The sequence below is a fragment of the Dendrobium catenatum genome, unplaced genomic scaffold, assembly GCF_001605985.2.
Source record: "Dendrobium catenatum unplaced genomic scaffold, ASM160598v2 fragScaff_scaffold_289, whole genome shotgun sequence".
Lineage (NCBI taxonomy): Eukaryota > Viridiplantae > Streptophyta > Magnoliopsida > Asparagales > Orchidaceae > Dendrobium > Dendrobium catenatum.
The window spans coordinates 415153-428661 of NW_021318751.1; the positions used below are offsets into that span (position 1 = coordinate 415153).

Consider the following 13509-nt stretch of genomic DNA (forward strand, 5'->3'; position numbering starts at 1 on the left):
CCTACCACGGCCAATAAAGGCGTGCTTAGGTGGTTTGCCGGTCCGACACGAACATCGAGGAAAGAGAGTGGAGGGTGTTATTTTTTGTTTTATTTATATTAATTATAATTATCTTTTATTAATTATATTTAATTACAATTAATTATAATTAAGTGTAATAATTAAATTGTTATAATTAATTAGAATAATTAATTATATTTAACTTTAAGTAAAGTTAAATATAATTAATTAAAATTAACTAAAACAACTTAATTAAAATTAACCATAATTATCTGTAATAATTATAATTAGTTTAAAATAATTATAATTAAGATTAAATAAAATTAATCTTCATTAACACTAATACAACTCTCCCTCTCTCTATCTCTTTCACGGGAATTGACCGAAGTGGCGCGGACAAGGGAGAATCTCTCTATCTCTCTCTGCTTCTCTGAGATCGGGATCAGGCTCGACGGGAGGAGGCGTCTGCGAGCTGGACGTCGTGGAAGTGGAAGAGTAGGAGCGGAGGCTTCGGTTTGGAGAAGGAAGAAGAGTCGTGGGAGAGAGTCGAGCAGCCCCTCGCTATTTAACGACGACCTGGGCGCTCAATCGAGGCGAACTCGCGGCTTTTAAGCAGGATTTCACGGGACAGAGACTAAACGGCGCCGAACAGCGGGATTTCGGCAGGATTTCGGGGATCCTTCGACAGTCCGAGGTATGCGAGATATCCGGGATTCAACAGAGCAAATGTACAATGTATGCAATTGAGATTATTTTCGGATTTTCAACCAGGATTTAAGCTGGGTTTTAGTTCTTTGTCTAGAGGTCAACAGTTGCTTTTCTAAACTTTCTACGTCTCCAATTTTTCAGCTTGTTGTTAGTATAAACTCTTGGGAACTGTGAGTACCTTAAGTTTTGCATGATGATTTGCTTCGCTGCCTCACTGTATTTCATGTGGTACTATATAAGCAACCTCAGTAATATCTTAGATTAAATCAGAAGTTCCCATCATCACTGTCATTAGCCTTATCCCAACTATTTTGGAACAGCACCCATTCATTCTTAACAAATACCGCATAAGGTATTAAACTTTATATTGTTTAAATCTCTATGTACAACTGCATCCATATTAACTAATCAACTTAACATTTTGATAAACGAGTATAGTAGATGTGGAAAACTGCAAAACATATAGACTAGTACTATAATTTACAAAGCTTTATGCAATATTTGATATGAACTTGAAATAGAATTCCTAAATAGAAGATTATAAAGCCGAAAAGGCCAAAGCCTATGCCCAGCCATGCGGGTGACTACAGAGATTTGCTCATTAAATAATAACTAGGACCATAAAAGAGACCAATATCCCATTCAAAAATAAAGATTAATTTGTTGCTTTGCATTCTCAGTTTGGTCAAATACTATTTCATATAAAACGTACAATTGATTTATTTATATTTTTGCAAGAACAAAAGAACTAGTATAATGATTTTGAGAAGCAAATGAAATTATGGAAGAAATAAAATATCATAATATGGTTTTAATTGTTGAATCAATAGCCAACACAGTAATAGTCACACAAAAATAATACTTGAGAAAAGAATATAACTAATAACACAAAAAGAGAATAACATAAAATAAGTAGTTACTGACACCAACTTACAATTGATGTGTCGTTGGATTGAGCAGCTCTATATCTTACGTTAGGGGTCATTTGTAGCGCATCGAGGTCAGTTCTGAAGCCTTTGTTTAACTGCAGCCATAAGTCTTCATTCGCTGTGTTTGTAAAATTTTCTGGCAGTGGACTTGAATCGAATGCCTTAGAATGATTTGATCGCTTTACAACAAATTGATCTGGCATGGCTTTGAAAATAGGAGTTGTGAAGGTATTGCCTTGAGACATGCAATTTCTACTACTCATTTCCTCATAACTAGAATGGGTATGAACAGTTCCCTGCGAAGAATGCAGTACAACAAATTGTAAAATTCAATCTACAAAAATCTTAGCGAAAACACAACAAATAAGCAAACTTGAGAGTATTCCACAATCATATTTATCTAGAAGATTGGCTCAATCAAACTGCAGATTGCAGAACACAAAAAAAAAATATCTGCGGATGAAGTTCCAAAGATGATATGACTTTAAAAGTTAAATGGTAGATTATACATAATAGAACTGGTATTGACATTAAAAAATTAATTTTTTAAAGCTAATCTAATTTACAAATAATTATCCAATAATTGGAATAATTGATGATTTAACAGTCTGGTTGAAGTAGGTCAAGCACCTTCAGTCACCAAAACTTATCACTTAATTTTCTTATCTAAGGGCATCTCCAACTTAAAAACCTATTTTTCACTTCAAAATATAGTAACATTCATTTCAAACAGCAATTCATCTCCAACCGAATTTCATTTCTAAGACAAAAAAAGAATATGTTGTGTATATTCTTCTCTTCTTTATTTTTATCCAGCTAGTGGTGGGTGGCGTCGACAGACTGTGGTAACCGGCGGGTGGGTGGAGGCGATCAAGCTAGCTTGCTTGCAGTGTAAATGATTCTAGCTCAAAACTAGGCAAGTTTAGTTTATCTCTAAAACGATCTCAAAAATATTTTATACTACATTTACTCTACTTTGCACTCCTTTTTCATCCAACCAAACATCAATATTTTCAAAACCCCTGCATTTGGAATACTTTACACCAATTTTACTTCTAATCAAACAACCCCTTAATATTAATATTTTACATAGATTGAATTCATTTGAATTAAAAAGATTATAAATATAAATGAGGTGATCGAGCCTAGCCAAAGTCAAGCCTGGGTAGATGTATGAGCCTTACTATACCTGACTATCCATTAACAAAATATTAGCATTACAATTAGTTATAATCTTACTTGTATTAACTTTCTAGCATCATTGGAAGCAAGAAGTTCATTGAGATAATCTATCCTTCTTTGCTGCTCTCCCATGTGGTGCTCGAGTGCTTGACGGGATTTCCTTTCTTCCTCAAGCTCCATTGCAAGCTTTTCACGTTCAAGTTCAGACTGATAAGAAAAATTAAGAAGATATACATTTATTAGTTATCAAGATAACATACAACGATGTAATCTATCTATAATTTGATATGGTGTAAGAATAGATGATCGATGCTACACCTTGTGCATGTCATTCCTCTGTTTTAAAATCACTTGCTCCAATACTTCAGAATGTTGTCCCTAAAAAGGAAACAACTTCTACAAACTATAAATGACTTCAGATCTAAGCAAACACGAAACAACTTAATGACCATTACCTGCAATTTTCTACGAAGTTCCTCAATTTCTTGTTTTTGCCGCTTCAGTAGTGCAGCATCCGTCAAAACCTATTAAGTTATTTTTTGTTAACGGAAAACTCAAAAACAGTAAATTTTAGCTTAAAATTTAAGATTTATCAATATTCATTACATAAAGACAAAATTTTAACAAAAAGCATAGGTAACAAGTAACAAAATAAAATAATAATAATAATTTGGGATGAAGAAGATGTATAAAATATTCAAAACTGTGTGCAAAAATAAGGAAACATTCGACATAGCAAATGAACAAGAAAAAAGAAAAATAAGGTACAATTTAAAGACACGGTATGCCTCAAAAATCCTTGTTAGGTACCAAATAACCTACCTTGCAAACTAAATATACTTAGACAAATGTGCATTCTCTAGATATGATATTTTGAATCCGAAGAGGGCAACCTAAAGAGCATCGGGAGTGATTATTAGGGCAAATGGCTCAAAAAACGAGTGACTCCTATGAGCTTTATAGATTAACATGTTACTACACTGTGTAAGTAAGGGTTAGACTAAATATACGAAGCGTCTTTTGGTGTTGCCAATAAAGTTTCTTTTTGAACTCCATGAGGGAGCAATCCCAAGATATATGAGCTCTGATAAATGAAAGGGAGAATAAAATTTTGAGATTTGTTGATGTGAAACTAATTAGAAATTGCATGTAGAAATTTATAAAAATTGAATTAGGCGTTGTAACGTCAACCAATGTTTCACTTAGAAAAGATTTTACGAATTGAAAGTTGTCTAAATTGATATGGCAAGCAATTACATATTAGAAGAACAAGATCTCAAATAATATCAATCATAAAATGGAAACGCAAGTGCAATAAACTAACAATCTACAACGTAACAAAGAGAAAAGTCACATCGAGTTTCCCTTACTCGCGCTCTTTATGGGTTTTAGCGGATGAAGAATCGCAACAATTCGGAGAATGCCACCACAAGGGAGAGGAAGGCTAGGATAAAGATCCAAGGAAAGCTAGCCGGAGGAGTTGTGTGAAGACGACCAGTGATTCGCCAATGTTCGTCCGGAAGATGCTCTTCGACGGAATGTACCAATGTGAAGAGGATGCGATCAATGTATATGCCAACGGTCTCGACAACTCCCAAGTTCACATAAAAGAAAGGAGAGTGAAGGAGAGTGAAGGAGATCCGTTTGCCCTTGATCATCATATACGAAGCCATGGTCAACATCGGGATCGGCCATGCACTAGCAAAAGACTTGGAGGAGGTTGTATTCTTTCTCCACTTAGAGATACAACTCATGAGAAGAGCAATTCCAAGAGATGGGGGAAAAGGGAGGGGTCGGCCAAGAGAGGGGAGGGGATTACTTGGTTGAGTTAGGAGTAGGTTTGAGTAGGAGGAAATAGGAATAAATCTGAAATTGATTTCAGATTTGGGATTGATGGAGAGAAGGAAAATAGGATTTTGAATTTGAATTTCAAATTCAAAGTTTAGTGGGACTTAACGTGGGAGAGAGAGAGAGGGAAATTAGAGAGGGGCCGACAGCATGCTTGGGGAAATAGGGGATTGGGAGGGAAAATTTAAAGCTTCTAATTTCATTATCTCACTTTTGGAAGGAAATAAAGAAATCCAATCCCAATTAGAATTAATTTGGGCTTAGATTTAGGGACTTTCCTAATTTAGATTTGATAATTTAGGAAAGTATTAGAAATTCAAATTTGAATTTCAACTTAAAAGGATTATTCCCAAATTATCTAGGCTAAATTAAGAAGGTTATTATGATGATGGAAATCATCATTAAGAGGGAGATATGGGTTGGGAGGGGCCGATGGCTAGCTTGGAGGTAGGGAGGGTGGATGATGGGGAGGAGGTTATTTGGGCGGATATGAGGAAGGGGAAATTTGGGTGGCCGTCGAGTAAGGGGTTGGGTTGGCCAGCGTGGGGGCTAGGGGAGGAGGATGTCGGCTAGGGTAAGAGAGAGGGATTCGGCAGTTGGAGTAAAGGGGAAGATTCGGACCACGAGCCCTGGACACTTCCGGCGACTGGTGGATATTTCTTTGCCCACACCTTGGGACTTCCCCACTCAATAACTCACAAGCTCTAGAGAGAAATCAAAAATTTTATTTCATTCGTCATCATCCAAATACAAGACCAATGACCTAATATATAGGCCTCAAAGAAAAAGAAAAGAAAGGACTAAAATGCCCATAGTGCTACAACTCAAATCAACACACCAACAAGGGTACAAACATAAATCTGAAACTAATATATAAATCTGAAACTAATACATAAAATATATCAAATATACAAACTCCTCATCGTAGTCGTCGATCTACGATGCTTCCGGCGGTAAACATTCCAAAATCTCCTACTAATGTCCTCATCATTTGTTCCAGTATGATGGTAAGCTTGTCCAAAGCAAGTAAGAACTCACAATATGTGATTGGGTGATCAAAATTGATATCTATGTCAAAACTCCTTCAGAACAATGTGTGGTTTGAGAACAAATTTAGTAAGAACTTGTGGGCTTAAGACATCTCGAATAAGAGTGGGTGTTGTTGACCTCATTATTTGAGGCAAATTTCCCCAAATTAATCCTAGTACCTAGCTCTTCATAGTCTAATATAAACATCGCTCCCATAGGATTCCCCTTAGGTGGACACCTATTGATGTACAATTGACTCGACCCATATTCTGAGCTAAATTAAATCCGGTTCAACCCAACACCAATTTGATTTCAAGCATAATAGTGTCTATACGTTGTTGAGTTTATTTGGTTCGATTCGAGTTTAATTTTGACTCGACGCGTTCGATAGACACTACATCATTCGTCTCACAATAAATTGAAATTAGAATGATGTAAATAGGAATAAATCGATTGATTTGCATTAATCTTAAAGTCAATTCTAAACTAGATTCTCTCAATTAAACCCTACAATTGTATCAAAATCTGTTAAATATTTTGCTATTTAAATTAATCAATTAAACTTAATTAAAATTTGTCAAAATTAATACTGCAATTGATTTTTTCTCACATAAAATTTTATTCAAAATTTAAATTAAAACAAAAAATAGTTTTAAGAGTTAGGGCCGGTTTGTGCGACCCCAAAGATGAAATCCCCTATTCATTCAGAAGAAACAAACCCTCCAGCCGTCCCTCTCTCTATTCGGAAAACCCCAACCCCGTCTACCTCTCATTCGCAAAAAATTGAAGTCATCTATCCCTTTGTTCGTGAGCGCGCCCCTCCCTCCCTCTCTATTTCGCATGACAATATGGGCCAAAACCCTTGTCTTCCACTTCTCTCTCTCTCTCACGCGGCTGACCCGGATGAGAACCTATGGTGATCTCTAGCCCTAGCCGGCCTCCTCTGTATATTTATAAATCTTCTTCTTTTTCCCTTATTTTCTCTGATTTTCCTAAGTTTGAGAGGTAAAGATGAGATAGTAAATGAAAGATTAAACAAAATAAGGGGTATAGTGAGTTCTATGTATCTTCTTTCTATCTCCATTTCTCCCTTCGTCGCATTAATCATCAAAGATAGATTATTTTTTTTCACTCTTCTTCGAATAAAGATTAAAGTAAAAAAGATAGTTTTGTGTTATTTTGAAAATGAATTGGTATGTAAATGATATAGATATATTTACTCCAATTTGTGTTTTTTTTTTCAATGTGCAAATATAAATTGTTTATTTGAAAGATTTCATGAAGCATAAATTAAGTTTTATGTTGTAATATATATTGTTTGGAATTAAAACTACATATAATATGTATTGTTTGTGATTTATTTCATATAAGTAGTAATCCAAATCTTTATATCCATATTTTGAGAAAGCTATGTCATCCTTTACCTAATGCATGAAAGATATTTGTGTTAATGTCTATTAAAGAATGATATGAGTTTGATTAAATAAAAAGCTATTGGATAAGCACATATATGCTTCATTTCATCAATACTTCCAAGAAACTCATGAGTTAGAGAAAGAAAAAAAAAATTACTTCTGCATATATGTTATCTCCTCACATTTTGAAAAAAGGAAATGGGTTGGAAAAAAGAACTTTGCATTGTTTTGGTTAAAAATTTGTGTATGTTTATTGAATAGTGAAATGTATGAACTTTGTAAAGTTTGTATATGTTAAAAAAAAAGAGTTTTCTTGTAAAATTAAGAAATGTGTGTATTTTAAGATATGAAATTTATAATTTTGTGAGAAGTGAAGTGTGATTTTTGAAAAGATATGTATGTATATTTTGAAAAATGAAGTGTGTGATTTTTGAAAAGTAATGAGTGTGTTTTGAAAAGTAAAGTATATATTTTTTGGAAAATGAAATGGGAAATATATTTTGAAATGTGAAGTGTGTGATTGTAGAGAAGTGTTTGGATTTTAAAAAAGTGAGATGTGTGTATGAAAAATGTGAATTAAATGAAGTGTATCGATTTTGAAAAGTAAAGTTTGTATTTTGAAAAATAATGTGTAGAAATGTACATATATTGGGAGAATGAAGCGTATACACATTTAGAATTAAAATGTGTGAGTGTGTTAAAGAGGGAAGTGTATAAACGTTGGAAAATTAGTTGTTTTGGTATTATTAGAAAGTGAAAGATTTAAAGAAAGACTTAGTTTTCTTTCTCTCTTTCTTTTTCTTTCCCCTTTTTATGCTTCGAGATAAATTATAGAAAATTATATAAAATATCTTTGAAATCGAAAAACTTCAAAAGCAAAGTCAACCAAGCTGGTGTGCATGATCGAAAAAAGGTATGTTTTAATTTAATAGTTTTTTCAATTATTTATATTTTAATTATTAAACATGTTTTAACCACTATTCTATTTTCTTTGTTTAAAAAAACTAAAAGGAATAGTGGTGATCAAATGGACAAGAGAATACAAGGAGATCATTCTCCTCATTTGCACCAATTTTTAAAGAAAAAAAAAAGACCATTTTAGTTATGCAAACAAAAAAAAAACAGAATAGTAGTTAAAGCATATTTAATAATTAGAATATAAATAATTGAAAAATATTATTAAATCAAAACATACATCTTTTCGGGCTTGCATACTAGCTCGGTTGACTTTGCTTTTGAAACTTTCAATTTCGAATGTACTTTATATATTTTTAAAATTTATCCTGAAAATGCAATAAAGGGGAAGGGGAAGAAGAAGAAGAAAGGGAGAAAGAGAAAGAGAGCTAAACCTTTTTTTTTAATTTCACTTTCTAATAATCAATCAAATAACTTATTTTTCAACGTTTACAACTTCACTCTTCAACATACTCACACACCTTAATTCTCAATATATATATGCTTCATTCTCCCAATGGCACATTTCTACACACTTTGTTTTTCAAAATCCACACTTTAGTTTTTAAAATTCATACACTTCACTTTACCTTTCAACACACACACACACAATTCATATTTTTCATACACACCTCACTTTTTCAAAATTCAAACACTTCACTATAATCACATACTTCACCTTTTAAAATATACTTCTAATTTTATTTTTTAAATATATACACTTCACTTTTCAAAGCACACACTCATTACTTTTTAAAAATTATACACTTCACTTTTCAAAATATATATACATCATTTTTCAAAAATCACACACTTTACTTCTCATAAAATCATACATTTTATCTCTTAAAATACATATATTTAACAACTTTATACACAAAACATTTTTTTAATATGCACACACTACATAAAGTTCATACACTTCACCTTTCAATACACACACATTTCATTTAATCAAAATAATACAAAGTTCATTTTTCTAACTCATTTTTTTTATAAAAATGTGAGGACATAACATATATGCATATATATAATTTATTTATCTTTCTCTAACTCATAAATTTCTTGAAAGCATGAATGAAATGAAGCAAAAATGTGCTTATTCAATAACTCTTTATTTGATCAAACTCATGTCATTCTTTAATAAATATTAACTCAAACATCTTTTATGCATTTGGAAAAAGATAACATAATTTTCCCAAAATTTGGATATGAATCTTTGTATTACTACTTATATGGCATAAATCACAAACAACGTAGATTTTATATATACAATTTTAATTCCAAATAATATAAATTACAATATAAAATCTTATTTATGTTTAACGAAACCATTCAAATTATAATCTTAGATTTGCACATTGAAAAAAAAAATACAAATTGGAGTAAATATATTCATCTCATTCATATAGCAAATCATGTTCAAAAAAAGAAAATAAAACTATATGTATTACTTTAATCTTTTTTTGAAAAATAATGAAAACAATAAATCTCTCTTTGACGATTAATACGACAAAGGGAGAAATGGAGGTGAAGATGGAGAGAATGGAGAAGAATCAAGCCGGGGAAGATACATAGAACTCACCCTATCTTTTATTTTATTTAATCTTTCATTTGTCTTCTCATCCTTACCTCTCACACTTAAGAAAATAAAAAATAAGAAGAAGGAAGATTTACAAATATGCAAGAGGAGGCCGGCTAGGGCTAGAAATCAATGGAGGTTCTTGTCCGGGACAGCCACGTGAGAGAGAGAGAGAGAGAGAGAGGAAGACAAGGGTTTAGACCCTTGATGTCGTGCAAAATAGAGAGGCTAGGAGGAAGGAACGGACAGGCTCGCGAATAAAGGGACAGAGGGCTGAAGTTTTTTGTTGAATGAGAGGGAGATGGTGTTGGGGTTTTACGAACAGAGTGAGGGACGGTTGGGGGGTTCGTTTCTTGCAAATGAATAGGGGATTACATCAAATATGTGATGTGACTTTTTGTATAAAATTTCTCTAAAACTTTCACAATTAAACTTGCTCGTGTGGGATAAAAGCATTTAGCTCGATATGAAACGGTTTAGGTTAAAACAAACAATACTCCAAAAATATGAGCTAAGTTATTATTCTCCAATCCAAAGAGGGTTGTTCAAATAGGGAGGGGAGTGAGTTGGGACAAAGGCTTGAATAAGGCGCGAGCTAGAATAGGGTTCTTAGAAAATAGAGGGCCAAAATAAAAATATCAAATTAGAAAAGAAAGAAATTATATTGGATTATATATATAATTAGACCAAGTGAAGTTTCTTTCCACAATCAAGCAAGCTAGTCTAAGAATACTCTCAGAATGGGTGACCACTTGGATTGCTGCACCAAGAAGGATTAAAAAAAAGGTTTAGCCTGATATGAGATGGATTGAGCCAAGGTGCACAATACCTCACATAATGTGATATGAATATTTACAAATAGTATTAGAGCTAGATCTCCTCTAGTATAATGTGCAATTTGAAGGCAAATCAATCAGCACCCAGTGAGCATGTGACATCATAAATCTAAAGAGGCAATCCAAATATGGGTGACTCCTAGCAATATTCTAAGAGAAAAGGAGATAAGAGTGAACCAAATCACACATAAAAAAGACTAAAAAATTTATAGAGCTATATAAATAAAAGTTTAAATTAAATATGGGAGATGCCTTTTTGGTATACTATATGAAATATCTTCAGGAACATCATTGTGTATTAATGTGAAAGCACGATCTAGATGGGTAGCCTCTTAAGAAACTACACAAAGAACAATAAACAATGAGATTTAATACGATAAAGATAAGGTGGGTCAAAGCAGACAATCACTCACATAATTTTTATTGGCACATTAAAATATATGAATCGAATACTATATTTATTCTTTCAGTGATACAAATTCAACTTAGTGTAGAAATTCAACAACCAAAAGAAAACTCCACTTTATGTGCTAAGAATGTTACACGCATTAATTATGAAATCCATATCCACTTACCTCGTTTACTTGAGCGCAATTTGTAATGCGCTTGGCTCTACTAGCAAATTGGAGAGTTCCCTTGGTTTCCTCAATATGCACCTATCATAATTAAAGCTAATGTTAATATGTTAATATGTTAATATGTGTGTATAGTAATTTGCATGATGTGATTTGTGAAAGATATGAAGAAGCGCATTCAACATTCACCTCCTCAGGTGCCACCGTACAAATTATTGAAGTTTTGGCATTGCCACCAAGAGCAGGTTGAAGTATTCGAGTTAGTTTACTATCACGATAGGGAATATGTGCCCTGCACCATCAAAATGTTCTAATTTAGATATAAAATAGAATTTTCAACTTTATACAAATTAGGAGATGGATAAATTAATGGGTAGCTAATCAAATTAACAATTAGGAAATTTCCTAGATAGCATGCAAACAAACTTGAAACCAAGAGACAAACTTAAAACAATATTGTATGCAAAAAGTCCAACAATTAGCTCAATGGCGTAGCAACATATGTTGAATAAAATATAACAAACCAAAAAATCACAATTGCCCTGTATAATATTGAGACAGAGGAAAAGGAAAACATTAATTGCATCATACAAAGAATACCTATGCTTTCCATTCTCACTTAGTTTGTTGATCACATTCCCAAGGATCATTAAGCTCTTGTTAATGTGCTTTCCCTCTTTCAAACGAACTCCACCAGCTCCTGTTTTAGCGATTCTTTCTGATCCAGCCAAATCTACCAAATTCTAAGCCAACAAGAATATATTTAGAGAAAAAAATGGAAAGCTGTAAAAAATACAAGAAAATTTTAAAGTTCTTAGGTTGAAGAGAAATCAATTTACGAACCAAAACAGAAACGCGTATAGCATCAACAGATGATGTGGAATCTTTGGCACTGCTTTCAATAACCTAAATTTACAGGTTACAGAAGATTCAACAAACGGATAAAGTAGCTTGAGGATAAATAAAGAAAAAAAGAAAGCATATAGTCATACCATCCTAAATATTGTATGCGATCTACTGCTTCTAACGTTCATATTTGTCTCACCAACATGTCGATTAGCTACATAGAGATATCTAGTTTCCCCTCAATGACCGCACTTAAAAGTTAAAACAATAATAATAGGCCAAAGGAACACAATTTAATTAATTATACCTTCACCAAGTTTGATGAGTTCAAGTACTTGATCAGCACTGTTCACTATTTCCTCCCGAAGACCAGCCACATAAACCCCACGCTACATACTCAGCAAAGATGTTCACTTTAAAATAAAGCACCACGCATATCTTTTTAAAGAGTTAAAGCTTGAGAAACCCACCTCTAAGCTTTCATGTACTGGAAGCCTCTGGTTCCCCAATGAAAGCAGATCGTTGATCTCCTCATTGTAAATCTCCATATAAGAAACTCTAACTAGAAACTCGCGATCTGTAATCTGCAAGCACAATACCAGAGCGCCGAAGAAAGTGAGAAAAAACAAATCGATTCATAAGCTAGTGAGTCTAATTACAAACCATATGAGTCGTATCGAAAATATCTCTCACGGCCTGCGGAATGATTCCTGGGTCAAGTTGAGAGCCATTCATAGTGAAAGTTTTGCCACTGCTTGTCTGTCCATAGGCAAAGGCAGTTCCTGAGAGAGAAGAGAAAAGGCTATCGGATTCTAGGGTTTCTGGAAAACTAATATAAATAAGAAGAGCAGAACTGCTTACCGTTGAATCCATTGATGGCCGCTTGGATTATAGATTTGATTAGGATATCGTAGACAGATGCATTGGTGGAGCTCTGTTCAAATACATGATCTGATAATGATAGAGGGAGTGAGAAATGAAGTCAGGGTTTTAGGGAAGCCAAAGAGGAGGAATTACCGAAGGCGAAAGATATGCCAGAGATTGGAGTGCCGAGGGGTCTGTGAAGTGAGATTCGGTTGTCCTCAATCCTCCATTGGCGCTCTCCGGCAGCCTCTTCGGCAATCGATGGCCGGAATCGCACAGCTACTGAGATCTTCTCCATGTTAGCTCAGTTGAGTACAGGTCGAGAGAGAGAGAGAGAGAGAGAGAGAGATCGGGAGGCGGGCTCCCGTTTGAATTATGTGGTCGTTCGTCACCGACGGTGAGGATAAGACGGTAGCCGGATCTGAGAGGTGAAAAGTCAGAAATGCCACTATCTGATTAGCGACGTCCAGTTCAGAAGAAGGTTTAGTGCTTGGTTGGAATTTTGGAGTTATTAATCAGATAGTCCAAAAATACAACAAATTCTTGATATAACCTGCTAGTATTAGGCATAAGCTGTCACTCACATAAGTTTCTTTTTCAATTTTATATATTTGTTAGGAACGTAATAACTCCTTTCTCATCAAGCTTTAATTTTTTTAATGGATGTTAAATTAAGTCAAATAATTTTTCAATGCAAACATATTTACCTCAAACGAAACTTGTAACTTTATAATTTTGGGA

The 13509-nt window shown here is 33.7% G+C and overlaps 1 protein-coding gene across 1 annotated transcript in view; it reads right to left on the minus strand.

The window, feature by feature from the left end:
* Nucleotides 1-13137, minus strand: part of LOC110113951 (kinesin-like protein KIN-7L) — a 22884-nt gene extending 9747 nt beyond the window's left edge. Inside the window, exons 1-14 of the mRNA XM_020846678.2 lie at nt 12922-13137; nt 12766-12855; nt 12568-12686; nt 12375-12488; nt 12212-12293; nt 12051-12118; nt 11902-11964; nt 11659-11801; nt 11248-11350; nt 11059-11139; nt 3275-3343; nt 3138-3197; nt 2877-3026; nt 1643-1933 (exon numbers count right to left, since the gene is read on the minus strand). Of these exons, the coding sequence (XP_020702337.1) occupies nt 1643-1933; nt 2877-3026; nt 3138-3197; nt 3275-3343; nt 11059-11139; nt 11248-11350; nt 11659-11801; nt 11902-11964; nt 12051-12118; nt 12212-12293; nt 12375-12488; nt 12568-12686; nt 12766-12855; nt 12922-13066 (1578 nt within the window). The 5' untranslated portion in view covers nt 13067-13137. The remainder of the gene's footprint in view (nt 1-1642; nt 1934-2876; nt 3027-3137; nt 3198-3274; nt 3344-11058; nt 11140-11247; nt 11351-11658; nt 11802-11901; nt 11965-12050; nt 12119-12211; nt 12294-12374; nt 12489-12567; nt 12687-12765; nt 12856-12921) is intronic.
* Between the last annotated feature and the right edge of the window lie 372 nt (nt 13138-13509).